Here is a 25744-nt window from a genome sequence, read left to right as displayed (position 1 = left end):
ATCTTAGTTCCTCTAGATCAAACCCAGTCCCCCTGCAGTGGAAGCACGGAGTCCTAACCACTGGACCAAATGTTAGGGAATTTCCTAACATGTTCTTTTAAAAAAGGTAATGCAAGAATATCCTGCATGCTACAACTAAGATCTAGGGCAGCTAAATAAATAAATGAAATTTAAAAAAAAAATCTAATGTTAGAGGAACTGTAATAGTTATGAACTAGAGGCAAAGATAACTTAGATCTTTTGCAGGCAACTATTTCTAACGCAATATGAAGGACATTAACCACAAGACTTTTATCACTGGAAGTGATTTGACAACATTTATCGAGTTTAAAAAATGTGCAATGACTTGACCCACCCACCACTGTATCCAAGTATGCAATGTATCCTAAGGAATTTGTATGAACTTTATTGTCATAGCATTGCTTAATAGTTGGAAATTGGAAACAATGTCAGATAATAGGAAATGGGCACATGGATATAAAATAATATTTATTAAGATGGAAATATGTGTACTAAATGTCAAGTTAAAAAATCAGGTTATCGAACAATGTGTATCATACAATCCTTTCTAAAAAAATAAAACGTTTACATACCAACTGATATGGCACAAGATGTTAAGTAAGAATGGTTTTCTCTGGGTAGTGGAATTATAGGCAATTTTTATTTAATGTGTGTTGGTCTTATTCAATGAATCTGGATTTTTCTGTTTAGAAAAAAATAAGGGAATCATGGGAAAAAGTAATTTAGTAATCTATTCTTAACCAAGACTCTACATCCTACAATTATACAAAGGTGCCTAGTATTTCAAAATATTGCAGATAAACTGGCAATGGCACCTCACTCCAGTACTTTTGCCTGGAAAATCCCATGGACAGAGGAGCCTGGTGGGCTGCAGTCCATGGGGTCGCTAGAGTCAGACACAACTGAGCGACTTCACTTTCACTTTTCACTTTCATGCACTGGAGAAGGAAATGGCAACCCACTCCAGTGTTCTTGCCTGGAGAATCCCAGGGACGGGGGAGCCTGGTGGGCTGCTGTCTATGGGGTCGCACAGTCGGACACAACTTAGCAGCAGCAGCAGCAGTACTTAAAATTGCATGCTAAACAAGGTATGTTAAAGCACTGTATTGTAAACGAACCAGGCTGACCCAGGTTATACTCTTAATGTAGTCATTTAACCTGGACTTAACCCCTTAAATCACAATTAAGCAAAAAGCAAAGCATGGGTTACTAACAGAACCAGCAAACAATATTTAAACTCTGGGTACACACCAGAAAATGGCAATTTAATACTTAGCAAAATATATGTCCCCTCAATTTACATTTTACCCATTCTGCTTTGATATTCCAGAAGTTTTTCCTTGAATTAATCTAGATAATCAAAATGGTTTCCTTCCTTATTTGAGGAAAAATTGTTTTCTTCTTTTAGACTATAATTTGGCATTAAGCCAGGAAATTCATGGTTCTATTTACCATAAATGTTGACAATAATGCTCATTATTTTAGATTAGGAATAGTCAAACGTGTCTCAAGAAACTGAGGTCCTCTTAAACAATAAATTAGTAATTAATGGATTGGTTACTCCTTGGTGTTAGTTGCAAGGATGTTCATGGACAAACTTGTGATATGCTCCCCTCCCCTACTCATTCTCTAGGAAGTATAGAATGGTATGTACTTTTCCTTTTTTCCATTATGATTCATCCCACCATCTTTACTTCTGAAAACAAAGATAACATCATCCTACACTTAAGGAGATTTGGGGATTAAATATCGAAGTGTTCAACACAGTACTGGGACCATGTTTAAAGGCTCAAAAATACTAATTTCCCATGACAGTCTCTGGACTTGCAAATAACAGTTTGATGTACTCTTGCTTGCACAACTGCCTGATAATATTTAACACATTCCAAACTCCCTCTGATATATAGAAATAACCAAAAATAAACAATCAGATTACTTTTGAAACTGGAATACTGAAGTTATCCCAAATAGTGAAAGGGAAAAGAAACTGAATCATGAACTTGTAGTCAATTTGGGGCTTCATCTGACTGAACTGATACCTAACAAATTTGCTTTCAAATACCTAACAAATTAGTAACTTGCTCTCACTTCATCTAAAAATAAGCCATTAAACAAACTTTCTATTTACAAAGGACTTCAATGAAGAAATTATTTTACATCTTCTCAATATATGGAATAATTTGCAACAAACTTAATTTTAATTCTAAAGCATTTGTCCTAAAACAAGACTTTGAAATCATTCAGTGCTGTTGAATCAAGCCATGAAAATGAGTAGAGTGGAAATTAAATAAAAGACAACCACCAACAAATAACAATCTGGGGTATACAAGTGTAATAGCAAAAGCAGATTACATAAATAAAAGCCCTTTTCTTCTAGGTGGCTAATGTAAGGGAATTCTGCCACTGTAGTTGTGTTGGTGGTGGTCACAGCCCATTCTTAATTTATCTCTAAAGCTCTTAAAAACCTGCCCACATTACACAGGAAAATTTCACAGTTCATCAGTGCAAAAATTTTATTTCTCCTTTGTTTCCCCTCTCCCCACTAACCCACTTTACAGGATCTGAAATTTTACTTAATCCACAGCATTTGTTTCATCATCTGTAATCAGCCATGTGAAATGTGAAAGAAAAAAACACTCGTCAATTTAAAATCTCAGTCCCCTAACCCACTGTTACAGTAAATTTAGGATAAGTCTACAGCATTCACTTACTTTAGCTGGCTCTGATACTGAGGCATACTTTTTTATTTGAGAATCAACACCTAAAGACTTGGCTAATTGTACAGCATTGGAATCATCACTGATAAGTGTCCCAAGAGCCACAAGAAGTCTAAAAGTGGCTTCAAGGTCTTGTACAACTTCTAAGACTGTGCTAATTACTGACAAGCACTGAGCTTTCCCTTCAATGTTATGGTCTTTATGAAAACACACAGAATAGTTCAGGGTCAGTGTAGCCAGAGCAATGTGAATGTTCTTATTGCTCCCTGATTTCAGTTCTATTGCATGGGACAATAGTGATTCCCTCTGGGACATCATGAGCTTTTGTCCTGCCTGGCCAACAAAACAATTGCAAAAAGTCCTCAGAGCAAGCAGCTGGTTTGCTGGCTTTCCTCTGGGGTTCAGAAGACTGACGAGATGGCTGCTGAATCGAGCCCCTTCTTTTTCATTGCAGAAGTTCTCATTCACACTGGGATGTTTAATTGACAACCGAAGAATGTCAAGGGCAGGAAAAACAATATCTGTGAGAAAGAAAAACTTATTGTTAAAAAATTAAACATGTTAAAAATCATATGCCTGCTTTACAAATTGCATATATTTCTAAATTTTGTGTTAACTGATTTTTTATAAGAGGATGTAATTATTGCTGTAAGATCACATGTGTTTTAAAATCTGGTAACTCTCCTGGATTATTAAGATAGCTTGGTATACAGTGAGTATTCAATAAATCCTTGTGGAAAAAAATAGGATTGGGAACTCACTTTAAAAAAAAATCCTAAAACAAGACCAAAGAGTTGAGAAGGGAAAGTTCTTTATAAAAGAATTCAAGTTGACAAATGCTAATAGGATGCTTATATATGTTGGTGGAGAGATATACAGTTACGGAACTGGATAGACACCAAGTGAATGAATGCTCTTTTCATACTGTTGAGAGCATACTGAGCATTGAAGAATTGATGCTCTAAAACTATGGTGTTGGAGAAGATTTTTGAGAGTCCTTTGGACCATAAGGAGATCAAATCAGTCAATTCTAAAGGAAAGTGAAAGTCACTCAGTTGTGTCTGACTCTTTGCGACCTCATGGACTATACAGTCCATGGAATTCTCCAGGCCAGAATACTGGAGTATTCTCTTCATTCCCTTCTCCAGGGGATCTTCCCAACTCATGGATCGAACCCAGGTCTCCCACATTGCAGGCAGATTCTTTTAACAGCTGAGCCACCATTGGAAGGTGTTGATGCTGAAGTTGAAGCTCCAAAACTTTGGCCACCTGATGTGAAGAGCTGACTCATTGGAGAAGACCCTGATGCTGGGAAATATTGAAGGCAGGAGGAGAAAGGGACGACAGAGGATGAGATGGCCGAATGGCACCACTGACTCAAAGGAGATGAGTTTGAGTGAACTCTGGGAGATGGTGAAGGAGAGGGAAACCTAGCATGCTGCAGTCAATGGGGTTGCAGAATCAGACACAACTGAGCAACTGATGCTCCAAATAATCTTACTATCACTGAAAGTGAGGACAGCAGAAATTATGGGCCCTGTGATACAAAGGTAGTATGCAACGTCATTTATAAAGGACATTCACCTGAAAAAAACTACTGAACCAGAATCTAACTGTGTCTAACATGAAAAACAAGAGGCAGACGGACACACTGAGTGATCAGTCCAATTCAAAACATGGGCCATTCTGCAAGAAAAATGACTTTCTTCCTCCAATAAATCAATCATATGAAAAAACAACAGGAAAGAGGGTGCTTTTGGAATAAAAAAGAATTAAGTAAATCAAATAAGAGAAAACATACTTGGAGCAAATGTTTCTAGCCTATGGTTAAATAGGTCACAAAGAGTTTCATGGATGACCTGCAGGGGATTCACAAATGCTCTGGAAGAGTGTACAAAATGGTCCATGTATGGAGATCGTCACACTACCTTCAGATTCTCATATGGTATATGACCAGAGAAGATTATGACTAGAGTGGTACAGTGAATCCTGTGAAGTGTTTCTCAATGCAAATTTCAACTACCACCTTAACTTTTATTTAATCTAAAAACACCAGTAGTATGGATAGGAATAAAAAGATACACTCTCTGCTTCCTGGTTACATTTTTAAAAGTAATTTTTGTACCTTCAGGCCAGTTAACAGCTTTCCATAAAATCTGAAGTTGCTGGGCTGTGGGTTTTTCTGGAGAATTATTACATATTAGAGACAGTATCTTTTCAAGAAGTACCAAGTCATCCTCAGTTAACTTCTTCTCTTCAGATGCAGTTCCATTAAGTTCCTTTAGTTTACCTAGAACCAAATCCAAACCATCAGTATTCTCTAACTGTAATTAGCCACACATAATACATAAATGCCAACGTTTTCAATAAGAATATGCTACTACACACCATGAGGAGATAAGATTTTTCACAGCAATTATCTAAGCTTTTTGTTTTGAGTAAGTTTTTAAGTATACTATATTTGTTATCATTTTAAATGCTTTTCAAAGCAGTATTAGATAGCACATATAAGTCAATCCCCTACTTTCTCACTGAGAAAATTTATAACTTTAAGCCAACTCACATCAACTTCTATGACTGCCAATGATATAGTCAAAAAGCTGCGTGCATGCATGTCAGTCGCTTCAGTTGTGTCTGACTCTTTGCGACACTATAGATAGTAGCCTGCCAGGCTCCTCTGTCCATGGGATTCTCCAGGCAAGAATACTGGAGTGGGTTGCCATGCCCTCCTCCAGGGGATCTTCCCAACCCAGGGACTGAACCTGTGTCTCCTGCATCTCCTGCACTGGCAGGCGAGTTCTTTACCACTGGCACCACCTGGGAAGCCCTGTCAAAAAGCTAAATGTGTATTTATATTTAAGTCACTGACTTAGTTCCATCTGTACATTTGACATCACATTATTTAAGCATGTTTAATGTAAATATTGCCTTTCCCACCATATTCACATTTCATGAAACAATGTCTTTCAAACTCTTCACATGCAACTTCAATATCAGCATCCTTGTCATCATTAATGTTACTTTGAGTCATCTAACATTATTTCGTTGAAAATCTTTATCTCAAAGAATAAAGAAGTTAAAATTTCAAAATTTTTACCATTTGTAACTGGAAACTTGGATCTGTTTCATTATTCTTGGGCATTAAAAGCTGTTTAACAGAGTATTAAAACAAATCTTATTTAGGGAATGCAAAAAGTAAGAGATCTTTTAGATCTCTGCAAGAGTTTAAAAATGACAAGTTGCCTAAAAGTGTGTATATACTTCCTTATTGTTAAAAAAAAAAGCAATTAAGACCTGATTTTTATAAAGATGTTATGAAAAATAATGACAAAAAATAAAACAAAGCAAAACAACCCCCCCCCAAAACAGTAACACCACTGTCATATATTCAGATATGTATGTTATCTCAATAGACGTTCACCATAATCTTTGCGGCAAACAGAGTTAGTGATACTCTTAGTCAAAAGCAAAGAAAAAGAAAAACCTAGTAATTTTGTTTGGAGGAAAATAAATTAACAGAAAAACTAATCAAAGCCAACTGAGCAGTTTCAGATTTATAGACAAGATCTTTGCTTTTTAAATGCTTTGCTGATTCATTTTCATTATTTTTTTCCTGAAAACAGAATTTAGGGAATAGGACTGATATTTTTCCCCTTTAATATTTTTTCTCAGTAAAGTCATCAAAAAGTATTTACTTAGATTTGTGTAAGGTTTCTTATAAAGTATTAATGTCCATTATCAGGTTGTATATTTTCAGTTGACTCAGTTGTATAATACCAAAATACAAATCTCTATCATGTAAGCACCTGGTTCCCAGCATATGCTTAGGAGAGAAACAGCCTTGAGAGAGCATCTCAGAATCTGTGGATATGTGAGAAAAGTATTTAATTAAAATATACTTTCCTAAATGTTGTATGAAAGTGAAAGCCACTCAGCCGTGTCTGACTCTTCGCAACCCCATGGACTGTACAGTCCATGGAATTCTCCAGGTCAGAATACTGGAATGGGTAGCCTTTCCCTTCTCCAGGGGATTTTCCCAACCCAGGGATCGAATCCAGGTCTCCCGCATTGTGGGAGAATTCTTTACCAGCTGAACCACCAGGGAAGCCCAAGATTACTGGAGTGGGTAGCCTATCCCTTCCCCAAAGGATCTTTCCGACCCAGGAATTGAACCAGGGTCTCCCGCATTGCAGGCAGATTCTTTGCCAACTGAGCTATCAGGGTATATTAACGCATATATATGGAATCTAAAAAGATGGTACTAATGAACCTACTTGCGGGGCAGCAATGGAGACACAGTGGGAAAAGAAGAAGGTAGGATGAACAGAGAGAGTAGCATTGAAACATATGCATTATGATACGGAAAATAGATGGCTGGTGGGAATTTGCTGTATGATGCAGTGAGCTCAAACCTGGTGCTCTGTGACAACCTAGAGGGGTGAGGTGGGGAGGGAGGTGGGAAGGAGGTTCAAGAGGGAGAGGTCATATGTATGCCTATGGCCGATTCATGTGGATGTATGGCAGAAACCAACACAACATTGTAAAGCAGTTATCTTCCACCTAAAAAATAAATAAATTTAAAAAATAAACTTACCTAATATTTGTGTAGGGTTTGCTTGGTCAAAAGTGACAGCTTCTTTTTTAGGAAAATAAATATTCACTGTCTTAGATGCAGCTGATTGGTAGGCACTGTTTCCTGCTTACAGAATAGAAGGTGAAAATCATTCAGAGTGGCCAAAAGCAAGATTTTTCTGACTTTTGTCATCAAAATTAGAGATATATAACTATTTAGTGCATGCAATAAAATAACAACTTCAGAAAAAAAAAACAGAAAGAAAACAAATCTATAAGATTTTATACATTACATATCTTTGTTCATATAATAAACTTTAGTTTTGGGAAAGGGAGCTTAAATGCAAAACAAAGCCTTTCCATTTCACATTTTCTATTTCTCTCATATTTTTAAGATTCAATCTAAATTAAAAATTTTTTAAAGATCAAAGAATACAGAATAATTATGAAACTGTCCAGTTCCTCCTTCTCTAGACATACTGATCTCTCTCTTCTCATTCCAAATGATGTAGTAGGCACTGTCATTTTCTCTAATCATTTTCATAAATCCCCCCCAAGTTGTAAGTTCCTGAAGGGAATATGTATTTACTTCTTAAATCTCCATTATAGTAACACTAACTCTGTAACTGATGATGAACAAAACATAGCCACCAGATGAAAACTCAGTAAGTAAAGTTAAATGAAGCTAATTCAACTAAAATATAATTTAAATCTAATTTATGTCTTACTTTCATTTCAAATCATAATTTATACAATGTTTTTGTTCTGATATAAAATTAAGGTATTGTGCAAAAATGTGAATAAAACATTTTGATCTTCTGAGTATATTAGAATTAAGTAGGAAGGGGGAAGGTAGATAAATGAAGAATGAGTTAAGTGCACAAAATTAATTCTAATTGCTTCCAAAGATAAAATATTTACTGACATGATCAAAGACACTGCCTGTACTCCTGATTGTTAAGAGTCTAGATGTGGTAAGGAAATTGGAAATCAAATATCATCCAAACAATTAAGTACAATGAAAAGTCTCTGGAGGAAAAGTACAGGATGCACTGAGAACTTATGACAGAGCAGAGAATCTAGCAAGAGGCATATATGCGTGCCCAGGAAGTTTCACTAAGGTCATGTAGGAAATACTATTTAGGAAATACTATATAGCAAAATTAAATAAAAAAGAAAAAGGAGGGGAAATGCCAAACAACAATTAGTGGTCTAAATAGCAATGCAAAAGGTGCAAATATTCCAAAGGAGAACAACATGTACCAAACTCTTGAGGTAGAAACAGCATGCCATGCTCAAGACAGCGAAGCAGGACAGCATGGCAGAAAAGAGGCAAAGGAATACGACTCAAGGCAAGAGAAAACAGTCAGTGGGGAGCTACTACAGTGCTTGAATCATGGGAGGGGCATAAACAGAGGACCACCGTGAGACCAATTCAGAGGCCAGGGTTTCAGTAGTCTAGGTAAGAGATGACAATGGCTTAGATAAAGGTTCGGCATATAAAAACTGTTAAAAGACTTAAATTTCTGAAAAATGGGAGGAAATATTGTAAATTCTAAGACTCTTTCATAGTGTAACAGGTACAACTAACATTACTAAGCATTTATTCCATAGAAAATTATTTATATATATATTTTATAATTTTAAACTCTTCAGTCTAGAAAGTAGATATAATTTTGCAAATGAGAAAAAGACAGGCACAGAAACAAAATGATGTGCTCAAGATAAAACGCATAAAAAGTAGTGGAACTGAGACTTCAGTCAAAGCATTCTCACTCCAGAGTCCTTAATCTTAATTAATCACTAAGTCAAACTTCAATACTGCCAGCCAATGTTACTTTTGCAATGAAAAAATAGCTTACAAAATCATATTCCAACTTAGTTCTCAAGTAGAGTGGTGGGTTTATGAATTTTTTTATTATGCTTAATAACATATCACATATATTCTCTGTATTTCTCATATAAAATGATAAACAGGTAGAGAATGATACAGAATGGATAAAGAACAAGGTCCTACTGAATGAATAGCACAGGGAACCATATTCAGTACAAAAGAATTATATTCAATAATTCCACTAGGGTGATAAACCATAATGGAAAAGAATATGAAAAAGAACATAAATTGATATATAACTGGATCACTTTGCTATACAGCAGAAGTTATACAACACTGTATATCAACTATACGTCAATAAAATAAATTTTAAAAAATAATAAGTAGGGAAATATATATGCCAAGAGATCTCTCAAACTTTCAAGAGGTGAACTACAAACTCAGTTCTGGATTTTACTGGCAGCCAATACAGAGGGAAAAAGCATGCCTGCATATATTCAACAATGATGAACAAGTAAGATGTGTCGGGGTCTATGCTAGATACTAAGAATAAAAAAAAAATTGCTTCGGGGAAAGCCAAATATTCCAGGCCTAAATGGTAAATGCAAATTCTTTTCTGAGTCCTCTCAATGTGTAATACAGTAAATAACATTCTTAACACATTATGTAAGAATGAAGGGGAAGAGATGGGAACAAACTAAGACTTTGATAAGGATAGTGAGGAAACTAGCCTTAACACAGAAAAGCACTTTTCCATCCTGGTTGCATATGAGAAAATTATAAAACTACCCTTGCTAAGACCTCAACCCAGGGCAATGTTAGATCAAGTGAGCATCACTGAGGATGAGGCTGAAGGACTTATTCTAAGCTACCCAGGTGATTCCAGCATGCAGTAATGACACAATTCTAAGAACACTCAAAAAGTCAGGTCAAAAGTTTGGTCTTGATTCACTGTATAAAATGTTTTCCAGCAAGAAAAAGATGCCAATTTTCTTGAACTTTTATTACATAAAAGTTCTAATGAATTTTAAAAATCTAAAAACAAGAAAAGGAAGTGAAAAGTGTGTACCTGTAAATGGATCAACTCCAGCCATGGTAGTTCCCATACTTGCAGAGCCTGGTACATACCGACCACCACCTAAAGTGCAATAATACTCATAGTAAGCACAGGGTAATGGCAAATTACACTAAAGTTCAAACTGCTCCTTCTTTATACAGAATGACTTATTCTCATTATTAGTTACACTTTCAGAATGACATCTTAATAAACAGGCTTAATAAATGGGTAGTAAATTTAATACAGCAAAATGCTTAGAATAGTGTCAGGCATGTAGCTAGATTCCAATAAAATTAGCCAGGGAAGTTGTCCTCAAGTAATTACATGCCTTATATACTATAATTATAGAAGTTTAATGAATTAGAAAGGCTATTAGACTGGAGAGAAAGTGACAAGTTTCCATTATGAAATGTGGACACTATTCTATTGAAATATAGACACAGGATTAGCTGGCATATAAGACAAACGGAAAAGAAACTAGGTAAGAGTCAGAGATACTATGATAACAGCCCAGTCTCACAGAGGAGAATACTTGTAGCTGCTTTTACTGACAATGGAAAGAAACAGGAAAAACAAGAATAGAGAATCAGCGGAATTTGGAGATGTTCAGAGTCCTGGATTAGCTTTTGTGGGAAGAAGAAAGTTGAGCTATTTATTATTCTAGCCCCTCTGATTTTAACATTCAGGAGTTGGTATAACCAGTGCAACAGATACAGAAAAAGCAAACAAAACTACAAAGGTGAATGGGATTCATTAAAATAATGAAGAACACAGAGTAAGTGGATTTGCTGAGTTTTCACGATATGCTGGCTAGCAAACTAAGTATCTCATATGCAGGAATTCATTTAAATATTAATTAGGTATCACTGTTATTCATAAAAATTTAGAAAAGGAAGGCTGAATAATTTGCCCAAGCCATTACAAGGCAGAATGTAGTCCTACAGTGTGCCAAATGTGGTTTTCAGACCAATTTGAATGAGAGTCACTGGATCAGTATGCAGATTCCCAGGGCCTGCCCATAAATGCTTAGTGGTACTCCAAATTAGCTTCATTTTAGAAACCAATAGGGAGGGAGCTTTTAAAACTACCTGAAGAGCAAATCACATCCAAGACCACTTAATCAGGGTCTTCCCTGGTGGTCCTGCAATGGAGGGGTATCGATTTGATCCCTGGTCCAGGAAGATGCCATGGAGCAACTAAGCCCATGTGCCACAACTATGGGGTCTGTCTTTGAGAGCCTGGGAGCTGCTGCAACCACGAGCCCACGTGCCACACTCACTGGGCCACACACCCCACAGCCCAGTGTGATCTGCCACAGAAGTCACTGCGAGGAGAGGCCTGCGCACAGCAGCTGGAGAGGAGCCCCCAGAGCCCTGCCATTAGAAAAAGCTGATGGACCGTAATGAAGACCCAGCACAGTCGAAAACAAACAAAAGACCCCTTAATCAGAATTCCTGGCTAAGGGGTCAGACTGTAAGTATTTTTAACCTCCTCACTAATGTAGTGTATCAGAATTTTTGTGGGTGGAACCTTGCAATAACTAACTTAAACAAGCATCCTATAAATAAGGGGAAAAAAAAAGAATTAAGATTGACCTTAAGTTGTAAGTAAGATGCAGAAATCTCCTGGCCCCAGGGCTATTGGTAAAACTGGAGGGACAACATCAACAATAATAAGAGCTAACATATATTGAGGGCTTAAATATTAATATATTCCAGGCATTTTGCTAAACACTTTGTATGAACTACAGGATTTTTTATAACATCTCAATATGGAAATGTTGTTATCTATCTTTTGATAACTGTGGTTCAGTTAACCTATTACTTCAGAATTTTCCTGGACTTTTAGTATGCTATCTTGCATATCTCCATTATCAGTGAATCTTCTGAGTTATTGATATTGTGCAACAGTGAGACATGCTCCGGTTACGATGGCCCCAGTTGGTCTCTTGACTTTGTTGGTACTGTTTGAAGCTTGGTATAATAGTCTTTCTGTTCCAAAAAGAGGTGCTAATGAGATTCAGGAACTCTGTTGTTCTAAGTTTCAGGGCATCACTGTGCCCGAGTATGCCGACAGAGAAAGTGATCATCTGATCTACTCTTCAGATCTTTACTACCTTTTCAGGGTCACCAAAGACTTCCTTAATAGCCATCATGCTATCACAACATTTAGCTTGATAGTTGGTTTCTGCAGTACACTGGTACACTGTACAGGGTAGAGCTATTTGCATCTGGGCCACCAATGCATTCTCTGCAGAGGGGAAGCCTACTGAGAGCAGTTCACAGCTTCAGGATATGACCCAAGGTTGCATGTTGGTCCCTTCTATGGTTTAGATAGGACCATACTGTATCACTTTTAGAGCTCACAGTACTAAGTCTGCAGGACCAATAGATACCATAAATGCTATGAATCTCTTCCCAAATTTGGTACATTGTCCAGGAACTCTGGCTGAAGATCCAACAATAGCATCATAAAATACATCAAATGCTATTCTGAAAACAGAGATTTCTTCAGTTGCATTAAAGTCCAATTTTTTTCCAGTAGTGTTGATGCTGAGGCATGCATACCTTTGGTAAATAAAGTCACTTTGAAGAGCTACACCAACACTTCCAGGGCTTCATGAAGGCCATTAATAACTTAGATTAGGAAGACTAATCCTGGGTAGCAGGGTGGAGTGTCTCCTTCCATGCTAAAGGCAAAATGTGCCTGGCCAAACTTCTTGACTGCACTGCTCCATCCAACATCCAGGACTCACATGGCTCCTTCTCTGCTCATGTTCAGTAGCATCTCGCCAGTGACAGCACTCATGCTGTGTCTTGGGTGGTGGATTCCCCTATTATCTAATTTCACAGATAAAAAAAATAGGCTCAGATAGGTTAAGTAACTTGCCAACTTCTCATAAGTGGTAGAGCCAGATTTTGAACCAAGGTCTGTCTGACTCTAAAATCTAGGCTTTTAATGACACTGCTCTCCTTTTAGGAAGGACCACTGGAGTAAACGATGAGTTTTAATAATATGTTTTTAAAAGTCAGGAGGGGAAGCTAGAAAAGTACTCAAGGAAAAAGAAAAAAAGGAAGTTAAAAAGGAGATTCATAAAAATTGGAAATATCGATAAGGGAATTACCAGTTATTGGATAATATCTTCAAAATGTTAAGCTACAGAATGCAAAATATTACACATTTTAGGAAGAAAAACATATTGCTCAAAACCGCTTCCCACCTGTAAAAGGATCCGCTGCAGGAAGGGTGTTAGAAGATCCTGATGAAGAGCCTGGAACGTACCGACCTCCACCTGTGCATGTAAACAAAGGAAAATCTGAAGCACGTCAAAATTCTGACTTTCATAAAGAGCACACTGCTTACATCAGAAGACTCTAAGTGTGGAGAAAAAAGAGCAAGGCAACAAAAGACAGAATAAGAGGAGTTATCATCAGAAGTCTTACAACTGGTTAGTAAAAAACTGAAATTTCAGCAATTCTCTAAGTTTTGTTTTTGTTAACTTTAATAATTTTTATTATATCTTAGTTTCTGCACTTAAATAGTAAAATGACTAGGAATTCAAATATAAAAAGATAAATTGCAGTTGGTCTCTGACCTAAATAATATACCATACAATCGGTTTCTATTCCTATACAAATTCACTAGAATTCCTGCTGTTGTTGCTATCAAAACCACAGGCAGCAAATGTTAATCTTTTAGAGACCCTCCAGGTTCATTAATTCATGTGTCAAATAGTACATTCAGTGTGGAGATCCAGCAGGGAACAAGATTGCTTGTATCCACTGAAGCTTACAACCTACTGGAGAAGAAAATTACAAAGGGGATAAGTGCTACAAAGGAAACAGATTTCCCATTTATTTCTTTACAAATGTGTGGTATGTGTGAATAGGTTTTGTTAGTATCTCTAAGGAAATAATTGGAGGCATCTACCAAAGATATATCTGAAGATGCTGGTAAGAGTTTCAGAAGAGCAAAAAAGGGGAGACTGTTAGATTTCCAGATATAGACAGCTGCTTTAACATCTGTCCTCTATCTATCCCACAAGACAGCTTATACAATACAGTACTCTTTTGTACTGTAGGCTGATATTCCAACCAGAAATATACAGATATAAGCTTTGTTTTCCCTTTTTCTGTCAAGTCCATCTGGGAGGGTTCCATTATTTATAGTTCTGTAGTGATTCAGTCCGATACCTCTGTTTAAATCAACATGCAGCTGAGATTAGCTCTATGATGTGAATAAACAATAGAATTTTGAACTAGAAGGAGAGAAGATGATTTAGGAGCATGAAGCGTCTGTGAGGGAAGAAGGAAAAAAAAAGATCTGAGACAAGAACAGAACGTGCAACCCTTGCAAAAAGGAAGAGCATCAGCACATGAAAGATGGGGTCAGAAATGACAGGAACCCATTTAATAATAAAGCGTCAATTTCAAAATTTTATTTAGGGCTGGCCCTATATTTAAGACAGGAGGGAGAATTGTATTCCCTCCCATACCACAGCCTCGGTTTCTGGGGCCTAGAACTCAGGCTAACACTTCTAGAATTAAACTCCGCTCGAGGACTCAAGACTAATACTACTGGGGTTATAATACTCCTGGCATGAAAACCTAATCCCATTTATAACCCTTTAAATGCACTGTATACTATATAATAAACAAGTGACTTAAAATGAACATGATAAATACAAATAACACATAAACTAAAATTACCCACAGTTCAGTTCTAGACTTGATGCATAACTAACCAGTTTAGCCCCATGTAAAAACAGAATTTCTATTCAATAAATTTCACCAAAATAACATGAAGCAGTAACATGAAGGAACTTACAGGTTTCTTTTCATTTCAAACGGCTGAATTAGTTTCTTAATTTTATTTAGTTTACAGTGTGGCTGTATTGTTGAAAGAGAACAATTTATAATTATTTCTATAAATACAAAATTACTATATAATTTGAAGCTCAAAAATATAAATCTGCTGTAGATCTTATTTTTTATTTTTTTATTTAAATGGTTAATCATAATAGGTGTTTAAATACACACACACACACACACACACACACACACACAAAAGATAATCAACACTGATGGGAGTATTAATATATAAGACTTAATACAAACCCTAACTTACCTGTAAAAGGATCTGAAAAACTGGTGCTTCCGAGTCCCAACATTTGACCTTTTGTGTTATCAATAATAAACTTAGCCACCTGATCCAAAAACATAGGATTCAAATCATTCTTCTGTAAGAAGTTGTATGCAGCTAACCAGGGATCATCAGTGATATTATATGGCAATTTATATGATGGTCCACCTTCATTGACATCAATTGAGAAAACATAATCAAATTCCTTAAACGGGAATATAATAAGGAGATAAATGATTACTGTCTGTTCATATATATTAAAGACATATATAACACAGAGTTATTTTAATAATGATAGTGTTAAACTTTCTCCAAAGCACAATGCTAAAGCTTCTACTGGACAGATAATGATTAATAGCGACCATCTGCATGTGCTGTAAGAATGGTAGTTCTCTGGAGTAGACTTAGGGCATGGATTACGACAACACATGAACTGTAAAACCAAAGACTGGTTGGCAATTAGCTGATCTCAAGGCCAAAAGTATTAGCTGTTGAAAACATGTTCATAAAACACATGCCAGCATTATAAGCACAGCCCTGCAGGGTCCCTCGTGGCCTGTCAAGTTAAATATAGCTAGGCATGGAGCATGAGATGAAAGGTGGCACAGAAGCGCCAAACCCAAAATGGTCGGGAATAGCTTATGCATCTAACTACCAAAAGGCAAATCATGGCCAAGGCATCTATCACAAAAGGAGTTCTCTCTGCATGCAAAGATACTTAAAAAAACAAACAAAAAAAACTGCTGAAAGACTGAGAGAGCATCTCCCCATTGAAATGTATTTTTAAATGTCAAAATTGTCAAAAGACAATTTTATTAGCATGGGGAAAGGGAAACAAAACCATTAATTTGTCAAATGCTTTAAGACAATGGTAATTAGAAAGCAGAACTTGACATACTTTCCCTTCATATAAAACTCTTCCAGACGTTTGCTGACTAGCACCAGAGGAGCCAACAACATCACCAATTTTTATCCACCTCCTTTCATTAACACTCCACTGGTAGGCTTCGACTTTCTCTCCATCTCTGATTAGACGAGTCTGTCCTTCTCTAGTACCTTAAAATAAAAATTGTGTAAGTCAGAGAATGGCAGAGTAAAATTTACAAACATTCAGATCGAAAATTTTTAATGTTACAGTTTATATCTAAAATATTAAACAAAATATTTTAAAGCATAATTCTAGCAGAAAATGGTCAAAAAGAAAATAATGCTTCAAAGGAAACTCTATTAAATAAAGGATGGTTAAAAAGATGTGAGTCTACTAAAAAAGTGGCTGGCTAATCAAAAATAAAATGAGTTTTATTAATAAATGTCTTCTGACAATACTTCATTTCAGTAAATGATTCTCCATTCTTCTAGCTGATCAGGCCAAAAAGAGTAGAAGAGTGATTCCTTTATCTCAACTCTAATCCTACAGCAAATTCTATCAGCTCTATCATTAAAATATAGCTAGAACAACTAACTCTTCTCACCATCTCCAATGCTACCTATTGCTACAAGCCACCAGTATTTCTTAGTTGGACTGATTCAATGGCCTCCTACTATAGGCCCTGGAGCCCCCTACAGTCTTATTACACTGGCTGTTTATTGTGCTTAATATATTCTCCACACAGATGTTGGCAAGATTTGCTTCCGAGCCTCCTTAGGAACTTTACCTGAAAGTCACATTCTCACAAGGCCTTCAGTGGCAGAGGCACCTATCTGTCCTCTAGAAATTCCTGCTCCTATTCCAATGGAGTCCCAAGATTACATACTGAGTAATGGTCAGTGGAATCCAGGTGGGTGTTGTATCAGTTCAGTTCAGTCGCTTAGTTGTGTTGGACTCTTTGTGACTCCATGGACTGCAGCACGCCAGGCTTCCCTTTCCATCACCAACTCTTCAAGCCTACTCAAACTCATGTCCATCGAGTTGGTGATGCCATCCAGCCATCTCATCCTCTGTCCTCCCCTTCTCTTCCCGCCTTCAATCTTTCCTAGCATCAGGGTCTTTCCCAATGGGTCAGTTCTTCGCATCAGGTGGCGAAAGTATTGGAGTTTCAGCTTCAGCTTCAGGGTATGATATATGCTGGTTCCAAACCTAGTCCATCATTTTCTACCCTCCCCTCTTATACTATCTAGTGACTGAATGTCTATAACCAAGGGGACCCTGCAAGCACCTGCTGAAGATGGTGATTTCAGCTTGGGCACCTGAATAACTCAGAGGAGTATACACTCCAGGACACCCTGTCATCAACTGAACTCTAAATGTACAACAAATAAACCTTCTCTTGTGTTAAGCCACTGAGATTTTAGGATTTATCTGTTATAGCAACTAGTGCTATCCTAAGTAGTATACATTTCCTGACCACTGAATTTATAACTCCTGTTTTGTTTTTTATTAAAACTCAACTCCTGCTTTACTTTTCCCATAGAATTTATCATTATCTGACATACTTGTATATCTACTTACTTTTTAATTATCTGCCTCCTCCTGTAGAGTATAAATTTGTGAGAAAAGAATCTGTATTCTGCAGAGTTTAGAACAATGCCAGGCACACAGTAAGTACCTAGTAAATACACTGAATGTGTATATATGTATGGACAAAAAGATTACATTTTTGCAAAGAACTATAAGAATATTAAAAACATGAAACGATATGAACGTATTCAAACTCTGGTTTCAGAAACCCAAAGAAATTTTTTTATGTGGGTTGTATCAGTTGATTTACTGAATTTGAAATTAAACATGAGAATAAAAAACATATTTACTTCATGGAAAACAGTAAGTGATCTCTTTGTTATTGTTGTTTAGTCATTAAGCCGTGTCTGAGTCTTTTGCGACCCCATAGACAATAGTCCACCAGGCTCCTCTGTCCATAGGATTTCCCAGGCAAACATACTGGAGTAGATTGCCATTTCCTTCCCTAGGGGATCTTCTGGACCTAGAGATTGAACCTGCGTCTCCTGCATTGGCAGGCAGATTCTATAACACTGAGCCACCAGGGAAGCCCAACAGATCCATTACATATTGAATAAGTTATCATACCTGCCCCTGCATTTAACCTTTGTAATTTGTTGTTTGGTTGAAGTATATCAAGAAAATCCCACCTCACAAGGATCATGCAGTTGAAAAGACAGGACTCGTCTAATAGACGTTTTAGAAAAATGTGGATATTCTACACGGGCAGATCCTAAAAGGTTACAACTTTGGAATCTAAAATCATATCAGTGAACTTGTCATGCTTTATTATACTAAAATCCACTGGTCCATCAAACTCTGAACAGTTCTTTTACTCATTTATGATTCTGTTAGACCACAAACTGGTCATCTGGAAAACACTGATTAAATCACTGATCTATGCAGATCTTCCATACGACTACACATTTTATTATTCAATATTAAAAAGTCGCATTTGTTAATATTACCACTGATGTTACAAGTCTTTCAAAATTTCAATTTTCAGTTGAAAGTTTGAATTTTATCTTTGGCAACAAATACTATCAATTGTTTTCCTTAAAGTGACATGCTCATTCCATTCATTTTCCAAAAAAGGCCTGCCAAATACCTAAGTCTGAATAACTACAGCTGTTCTTTGAAATGAAAGTGGCATTCCATGAAAAAAGGGAAAGTTCAGCCTGCGACTCCAATGACTGCAGAAGTACTTATCCCAGAGGCATGTGGTGCTCTGGTATACTGTAGGTGTACTTTACATCTTGTCATCCAGAATGTTAAAGACGTGTACTAAAGGGCCAAAATGCAATTTTTAATGCTTTTTTAGGAACATTCTTAAGAGCAGATGCATTTTTTCTTAAAAACAACAACTGCATGCCAGTGAAGAACACCATGACTACCTGAACAGTTTGGTGCCACTGCCTTGATCTGTGTACTAAGGAGCCAGCAGTTCTAACCCATAAATGCAGATGTTAACACAGCGTTAAAAGTCAAATAACATTTTTGTATTACAAAACTAGTTATGACCATATGGATATCCTGAAAGGGTCTCAGAACCCCCAGGGATCCATGGATCAAGGGATCATGGATCCATCCAATACAAAGTTTCATTTGAGACAACCACTGTGCTGATTTTAAGCTCAAATGATGCCTAACTCATTAAGCAGACACTGCATTATTTAAACTCATTTTTAGTCTATACAGGCTCTCAGAGAATAAAGTCAACCAAAAGTTATTAAATGAGTGACTTCTGAACACCTACTATATATATGAAGTAAGTATTGAAAAAAAGAAAAGATTCCTGTTTATGGGGAACTTAGCTCAAAGTCTTTAAAACGATGAGGCAGAGGCAAAAAGAATATGGTTTCTCATTGTGATTATGCATAATAAAAATTCTCAGAAATTGGTGCCTGGCAATGAAAATAATACTGAATGACTTAAAACAATCTTTTTTTCCTGTCACTCATTATTCCAAAAGTCAAACATGGTAACGTTTTTTACTACTGCTGCTGCTAAGCCGCTTCAGTCGTGTCTGACTCTGTGCAACCCCATAGACAGCAGCCCACCAAGCTCCGCTGTCCCTGGGATTCTCCAGGCAAGAACACTGGAGCGGGTTGCCATTTCCTTCTCCAATGCATGAAAGTGAAAAGTGAAAGCGAAATCGCTCAGTCGTGTCCGACTTTTCGCAACCCCACGGACTGCAGCTCATCAGGCTCCTCCGTCCATGGAATTTTCTAGGCAAGAGTACTGGAGTGGGGTGCCATTGCCTTCTCCTTTAGATACACTGAAATATTTACCAGGTTCATTCAGATGTTCCCTCCCGGGAAGTTGCTCAGCATTAATGTCCCCTAAGTCACCAGTTTTGGAATCAATGGTTGCTTGAGAGAGTTCTCTTTCAAAAGCCTTGATTTCCTCAGCACTTGCTGTCCGATCCTCTGATTCTGTAAACACTCTAATAATGCCATCACTGTAATGAAACAGAAACTGATTTTAAGTCATTACCACAATGTATTAACATTATCACACTTAAAAGATCCAAAGCAAAAATAATCTGAATATGTGAATATGAAAAATGTTACTACATATTTATTGCTGAATATAGAACTATGCTGATTTCAGCACACTACTCTCTACTTTCTAAAGCAACAGAAAGGATGGAAAAAGACTTTTTAAGAAAAAAGTTACTGACAAAGAACAAAGAGATATATATTTAAGACAATTTTCAATTCCAAATTAAATATTTACCATCACAAAAATATACAGATATAGCATACACTTTCAAAGTCAGTATTACACAGGTATTACGGTATACAGAAGAGTGGTGAACTGTTTCACTTACAAAGGGCTCAAAGGCCCAACATAAGGCTTAGAAAATACTAGATGCTCGATATCCATTCATTAGAAACACATGGAGCCTGTCCTTGCTATTCCATTAATTAGCAATGTTACCCCCAAAAAAGAAAAAAAAAAAAAAAACAAACAGCTTTACCTCTGAACTAGATGGCAGGCCCAATTTCTATTCTTGGGAAAATGACTTAGTTTCCATAATTTCTCTTTTCAAAATTTTGTGGTGAGGGAGGCAAGTTACCACTTTCAACTGTATTCATCTCACTCAGCTCTATAGTGAACTTTCTTACTTAATCTTCTACTAACAGCAAATGTTATCACTTTATTTGCTTTTCTTCAATTTTAAATAAGTTTAAATAAGGGTGAAAATAACTAAACCAACATATCGATCCTGACCCAGCCAAGGAGTGAAACACATGTGCTTTAGTAGACCCCATTCTCTTACGGCTGTCGCTCTCTTTTTCTTCTTGCCTTCAATGCCAGCGTAGCCTGTGATCCTTTCCTTTATCCATTTCTTCAAAAAAGTCTGTCTCCTCTTACTACCTTTTTCTATCAAAATGTGATGTCAAAGAAGTCACTACTAACATCTTTCAAAGCAAATCCAAAAGGTTTTCTAACTTTTCATTCCTTAACCCCTCATGTACTCACTAACACTGATCACATTTGGCCTCCAAAATCTCTTTTCTCCAAGTCTGAATTTCAACATCTGGATTGTTTTTTCTGTTTTCGGCTACTGGCTTTTCTTTCTCTATCCACAGTGTATCACAAATTCAGCCTTTAGTACTGCTCCTTCCCTTCTGTTTCTTCTCTCTGATGCCCTATCCCTGGTCTCTGGAAGTCTGATGCCAATCTTGATCTGCGGTCCCAGCTGTTACACTGGGATCCAGTCCAACTGCCTGAGTGTGACTACACAGCACAGATCCCAGGAGGTTATCACCTTTCTCACTAGACGTTCTGGCACTTCTCCATTTTTATTAACGTGGACTTCTACTCATTCAAACTTTGAAACTTTATCCTTTTCTTTCATCCCCTTTCTGATCATTTTCCCTCTGCCTTATCTCACTTTTTTGTTTTTTATCTATTAATACTGTGGGGGTAACAACATTTCATAACTTTACATCCCACTCCTACAGTTGCTTTTTAATTTGGTTTCCTGTCCATTGTCACTACTAGTTAAATCTAACCTACATATTTAATAATTCCTAAGTTTTGTTCACCACTTCTTACTCAAGAGTCATAACCCTTTAACCCCAAGCACTGAATCTAACAAATGCTGGGCATTCCAGGTTCTTCATGATTAAGCCCCACCGTACCATCTTACCACTATCATCCACTGCTCCCTAGAACTGGTCCTCCACCATTTTCCTTCATCTCCCACACACATCACTCCAGGTCCCAGGCCACACTTTACTTGTACTTCTATTTTTGATAGAAACTTTCTTTGCTGTTTTTATTCATTATCTTTCAAAACCCAATTCAAATTTCTCCTCCAAATGGCTTGCCCACACCAATTTATAATTTCTCTCATTTCAAGTTTCAACTGTACAACCTGTAATACAATATTAATGTAATATATCATGTATCACTAATGCAAAAGCTGTTATACCTACTACTGTTTTGTTTAGTAACACAAATGTGCCTGTGATCTCCCCAGTTCACCTGAAATTCTATGGCTTATCTCTGTGCACCTTACCTAAGGTCTAGACACATATTATTGATTGATTGACTAGAACGTGAATACCTCGCACCAACCACAATGTCACCATTGTCCAGCACACAGCAGCACCATATAGACTGAGCTGGAAGTCGGATTGTTTGAGCACATTCCCCATGTTTCCAGATTCTCAGAGATCTGTCTTCTGCTGTTGTCACAAAATCTAAAATTAATGAATATGGGAAAAATTAGCCTGAATAAATAAAATTTAGTATACTTATATATACTATCTTTCTAAATAGGCATACTGATTTTTAAACCCCGAAGTACTTATAAATTATAGTTCTAAATTTTATGTATATGTCACTTGTACCATATACAACTTCAAAAAATTACATTTTTGTATATTCGCATCTTACTATACTTTACACCAGTAAATTATATGAAATCTTTCTTCAGATGCCCAAGAACTTTTTACAACACAACCATCAAGTCTGAATGAATATAAAGATGATCATACAGTTTTCTCCTTAGGAAAAATATATTTACAAAATAAAGTTACTAAATTATTCAAGTTAGTTAGTAAACTGAAAACTGATTTAAACCATTAGCACTCTGCACCACCTCCCCAACCTGAAGATGGGACAGAACCACACTCAACACAGAATTTTAAATATGTAGTATAAGACAATCTTACCTTTACAATTTGGAAAGACAGATATGCTATAAATATAATTTGTATGACCATAAAATACTTCAAGACATTCGCCAGTGATTTGCCACCTTCTAATACTAGCATCATTTGCACAGGAGAGAAATTCTGTTTCACTCAAAATTGCCAAGCCTCTTACACAGTCTTCATGCCCTGTATTAAAATATATACATAAATATAAATCAATAAAAATAGATCATTTGGTTGATGGCTCTATGTCTTTTAATTTACTAACACTATTAAACATACCAGTGAATATTAAAAACTGACTTTCAAGTTAGAGAAATACATTTTTTTCCCCTTAGAAAAGCCTGGTAGCCAAAACTGGTAGTGTAGTTTTGGCAGTATTTTTTAATCACCAGTCTTATCATATCTTCTCTCATTATTTCTTAAAATCCTCCACAATGGGATTTTGATCCACAGAATTTTTTTTTTTTTAAAGAAAGTCCTTTATTTATTTGTTGGCTGTGCGGCATGCAGGGCCTTAGTTCCCAACCAGGGATCAGACTTGATCACCTGCGGTATAAGCATGAAGTCTTAACCGCTGGACTGACAGGGAAGTTCCCCCATGATTTTTATTTGAGAATTCAACTTTTCTTTCCCAGTAACAAGTTATTATTCATAACATACACAATACTCAAATATAACAGATGAATAACAAAGTAAACAGCTCCACAATTTCTCACTATATAATACTAAGATTAGTATTTATAAAGTACCAAGAAAAGAAAAACCAGGATTACAAAAAAGATTTCAATTATTTAAGAGTTTGAAATAAAATCTATCATAGGATAAACTTTATTCAAATGTGAAATAGGTTGAGAGAGATTAATTTATCTAAAACCACACAAAGTGGCAGAGCTAAAGCAAGAATTCAAGTTTCCTGCCTCTTATTTCCTACCACTTTCGATTCAAATAACAACTTCTCTTACTCTTTTGATTCAACCAAAACATATAAAGCCAAACACTGCTGCTTTACCAAGGGAAATATTTCTTAATTTATATAAATGAAGGCATTAAAATGATAAAATAAAAATTAAGGACTTGATTTTTTTTAAAGGGCAAGAATTTATTGAATTAAAACTTGTGTTATTGTATAACTATATATACGTGTATTTCTTTCTTTCAAAGGACATTAAATATTTTTAAAAACGTAAAAAGATTCAATTTTTTCAATATTAATTGAGGCACTATAGATGTTTTTTAAAAGGACAAAACATTTTCAGAAGTTTGTAATCTATAAAGGAGATCAGGCATCTAAACCTTTCCCATGCTCAGTATTTGCTGATTTAGATGACCTATAACAGATTAATAAAACTTGACACGTATAGTGTCTGTACGGAAGCAGAAACAGAGGGATGTTCTGTTATAACTCATTGTCCATTTTCCACCTACAGATAGTTTTATCTGCACAAGGGACATCTTGCAGTATTATTCAGGATGTTGATCAACTTTAAGGAATAAATAGAAGCAAGGAAAAACAAACAAAAATCACATCAAAAATTTAAGTGCCACACAAATAAATCATCAGTACTAATATTAGACAGCCAATTCCTCATTTTAGGAGTTATTTAATAGCTGAGGTTTTACAAGACTACCCACCTGAAAGTACAACATAAACAAAGCCTGAAAATTCTTATTATTAAACACTGTATTTCAATATTAATAAAAGCATGAGTGAGGTTGTCCTCACATATGAAGGTAACTCAATTGACCCACACTTAGTAAGACTTATGCTTGGAAGTTTCAGGCTAAATCGTTCAAATGACAATCAAAATATAACTGAGTACCAAAAATTATGTAAATAACATACATAGAAGCACAGAGCCATATTACAGCTTATGAAGTAGCTATGTATTAGCCCATATCTGGTTGTCTTATGACAGATCTCAGCACACCTTTTAAAAAGATATGACATATTAACTGTCAGAAAATTTATACTCACCCAAATTAAATGGCTGAAATACACTGATGTTTTTCAAGTATCACTTTAAAACGTCTAAATTAAAAAAAAAATCATCTGTGCAAATATGAAGCAATCAGATTACAAAAGCTGTCTACTGTGATCTTACCAGAAAAAGTCCTCTCGCATCTTCCAGCTTTCCACAGTTTAATAGTCTTGTCTGCTGATCCAGTTAACATTAAGCCCTGTTCAGGTAATATCTTTACTGCCCAAACTGCAGCTGTATGACCCTGTGAGGAAAATGGGTATTAAGGTAAGTTGCCACAGAATCATCATATTTAATTATCTTATCAAATACTCGCACAGAACTACTGTACCTGTAAGGTCATCATGCATTTGTCATTCAGCCAGACTTTAGCCGTTGTGTCCCACGAGCCACTAAGTAATGTCCCAAACTTGCCAGAAGAAAGACTACAAACTAAAGGAGAAAAAGGTTAATTAACATATTTTCACAGAGAAAAATGCTCAATCTTGCCAGTTACTAAAACACTACAATTTTAAATACACTTTATGAAGTGAGGGTATTTAGCTAATTAAGGCTTAACTCAATGGAACTACAGAAAAGCACAGACTCTGGGGCCGGGCTCCCTGGATCCAAGTCCTAACCATGCCATTTAGGAGCTATCTGACCACAGGGATATTATTTAACATCAGATTCCTCATCTGTAAAAGGAGGGAGCAGGATTAAGTGGGTTGCACAATCCCTTCCAGTTCTACAAAACTATACAGAAAAATAATGCAAAAGATTTTGGAACACTATATAGTTATTTAGGGTCACGCTAGTATACACGACA

At 36.3% G+C, this 25744-nt stretch overlaps 1 protein-coding gene across 4 annotated transcripts in view; it reads right to left on the bottom strand.

Annotated features, from left to right (window-relative positions):
* The window catches only part of PLAA (phospholipase A2 activating protein), a 39127-nt gene continuing 14711 nt past the window's right edge, over positions 1329 to 25744 (bottom strand). Inside the window, exons 3-14 of one of the 4 annotated variants that reach the window (XM_018051892.1) lie at positions 25268 to 25368; positions 25060 to 25180; positions 22973 to 23140; positions 22363 to 22498; positions 20072 to 20241; positions 16242 to 16399; positions 15329 to 15548; positions 13422 to 13493; positions 10214 to 10282; positions 7333 to 7437; positions 4864 to 5028; positions 1329 to 3259 (exon numbers count right to left, since the gene is read on the bottom strand). In XM_018051892.1, coding sequence (XP_017907381.1) covers positions 2694 to 3259; positions 4864 to 5028; positions 7333 to 7437; positions 10214 to 10282; positions 13422 to 13493; positions 15329 to 15548; positions 16242 to 16399; positions 20072 to 20241; positions 22363 to 22498; positions 22973 to 23140; positions 25060 to 25180; positions 25268 to 25368 — 2051 coding nt within the window. In that variant the 3' untranslated portion in view covers positions 1329 to 2693. The remainder of the gene's footprint in view (positions 3260 to 4863; positions 5029 to 7332; positions 7438 to 10213; positions 10283 to 13421; positions 13494 to 15328; positions 15549 to 16241; positions 16400 to 20071; positions 20242 to 22362; positions 22499 to 22972; positions 23141 to 25059; positions 25181 to 25267; positions 25369 to 25744) is intronic. The other 3 variants (XM_005683596.3, XM_018051893.1, XM_018051895.1) reach the window with 3 other exon arrangements.

This window comes from Capra hircus, chromosome 8, assembly GCF_001704415.2.
Source record: "Capra hircus breed San Clemente chromosome 8, ASM170441v1, whole genome shotgun sequence".
Taxonomy (NCBI): Eukaryota; Metazoa; Chordata; class Mammalia; order Artiodactyla; family Bovidae; genus Capra; species Capra hircus.
Note: the sequence above shows the minus strand (reverse complement) of the source record. Positions and strands in the feature narration are given on the sequence as shown.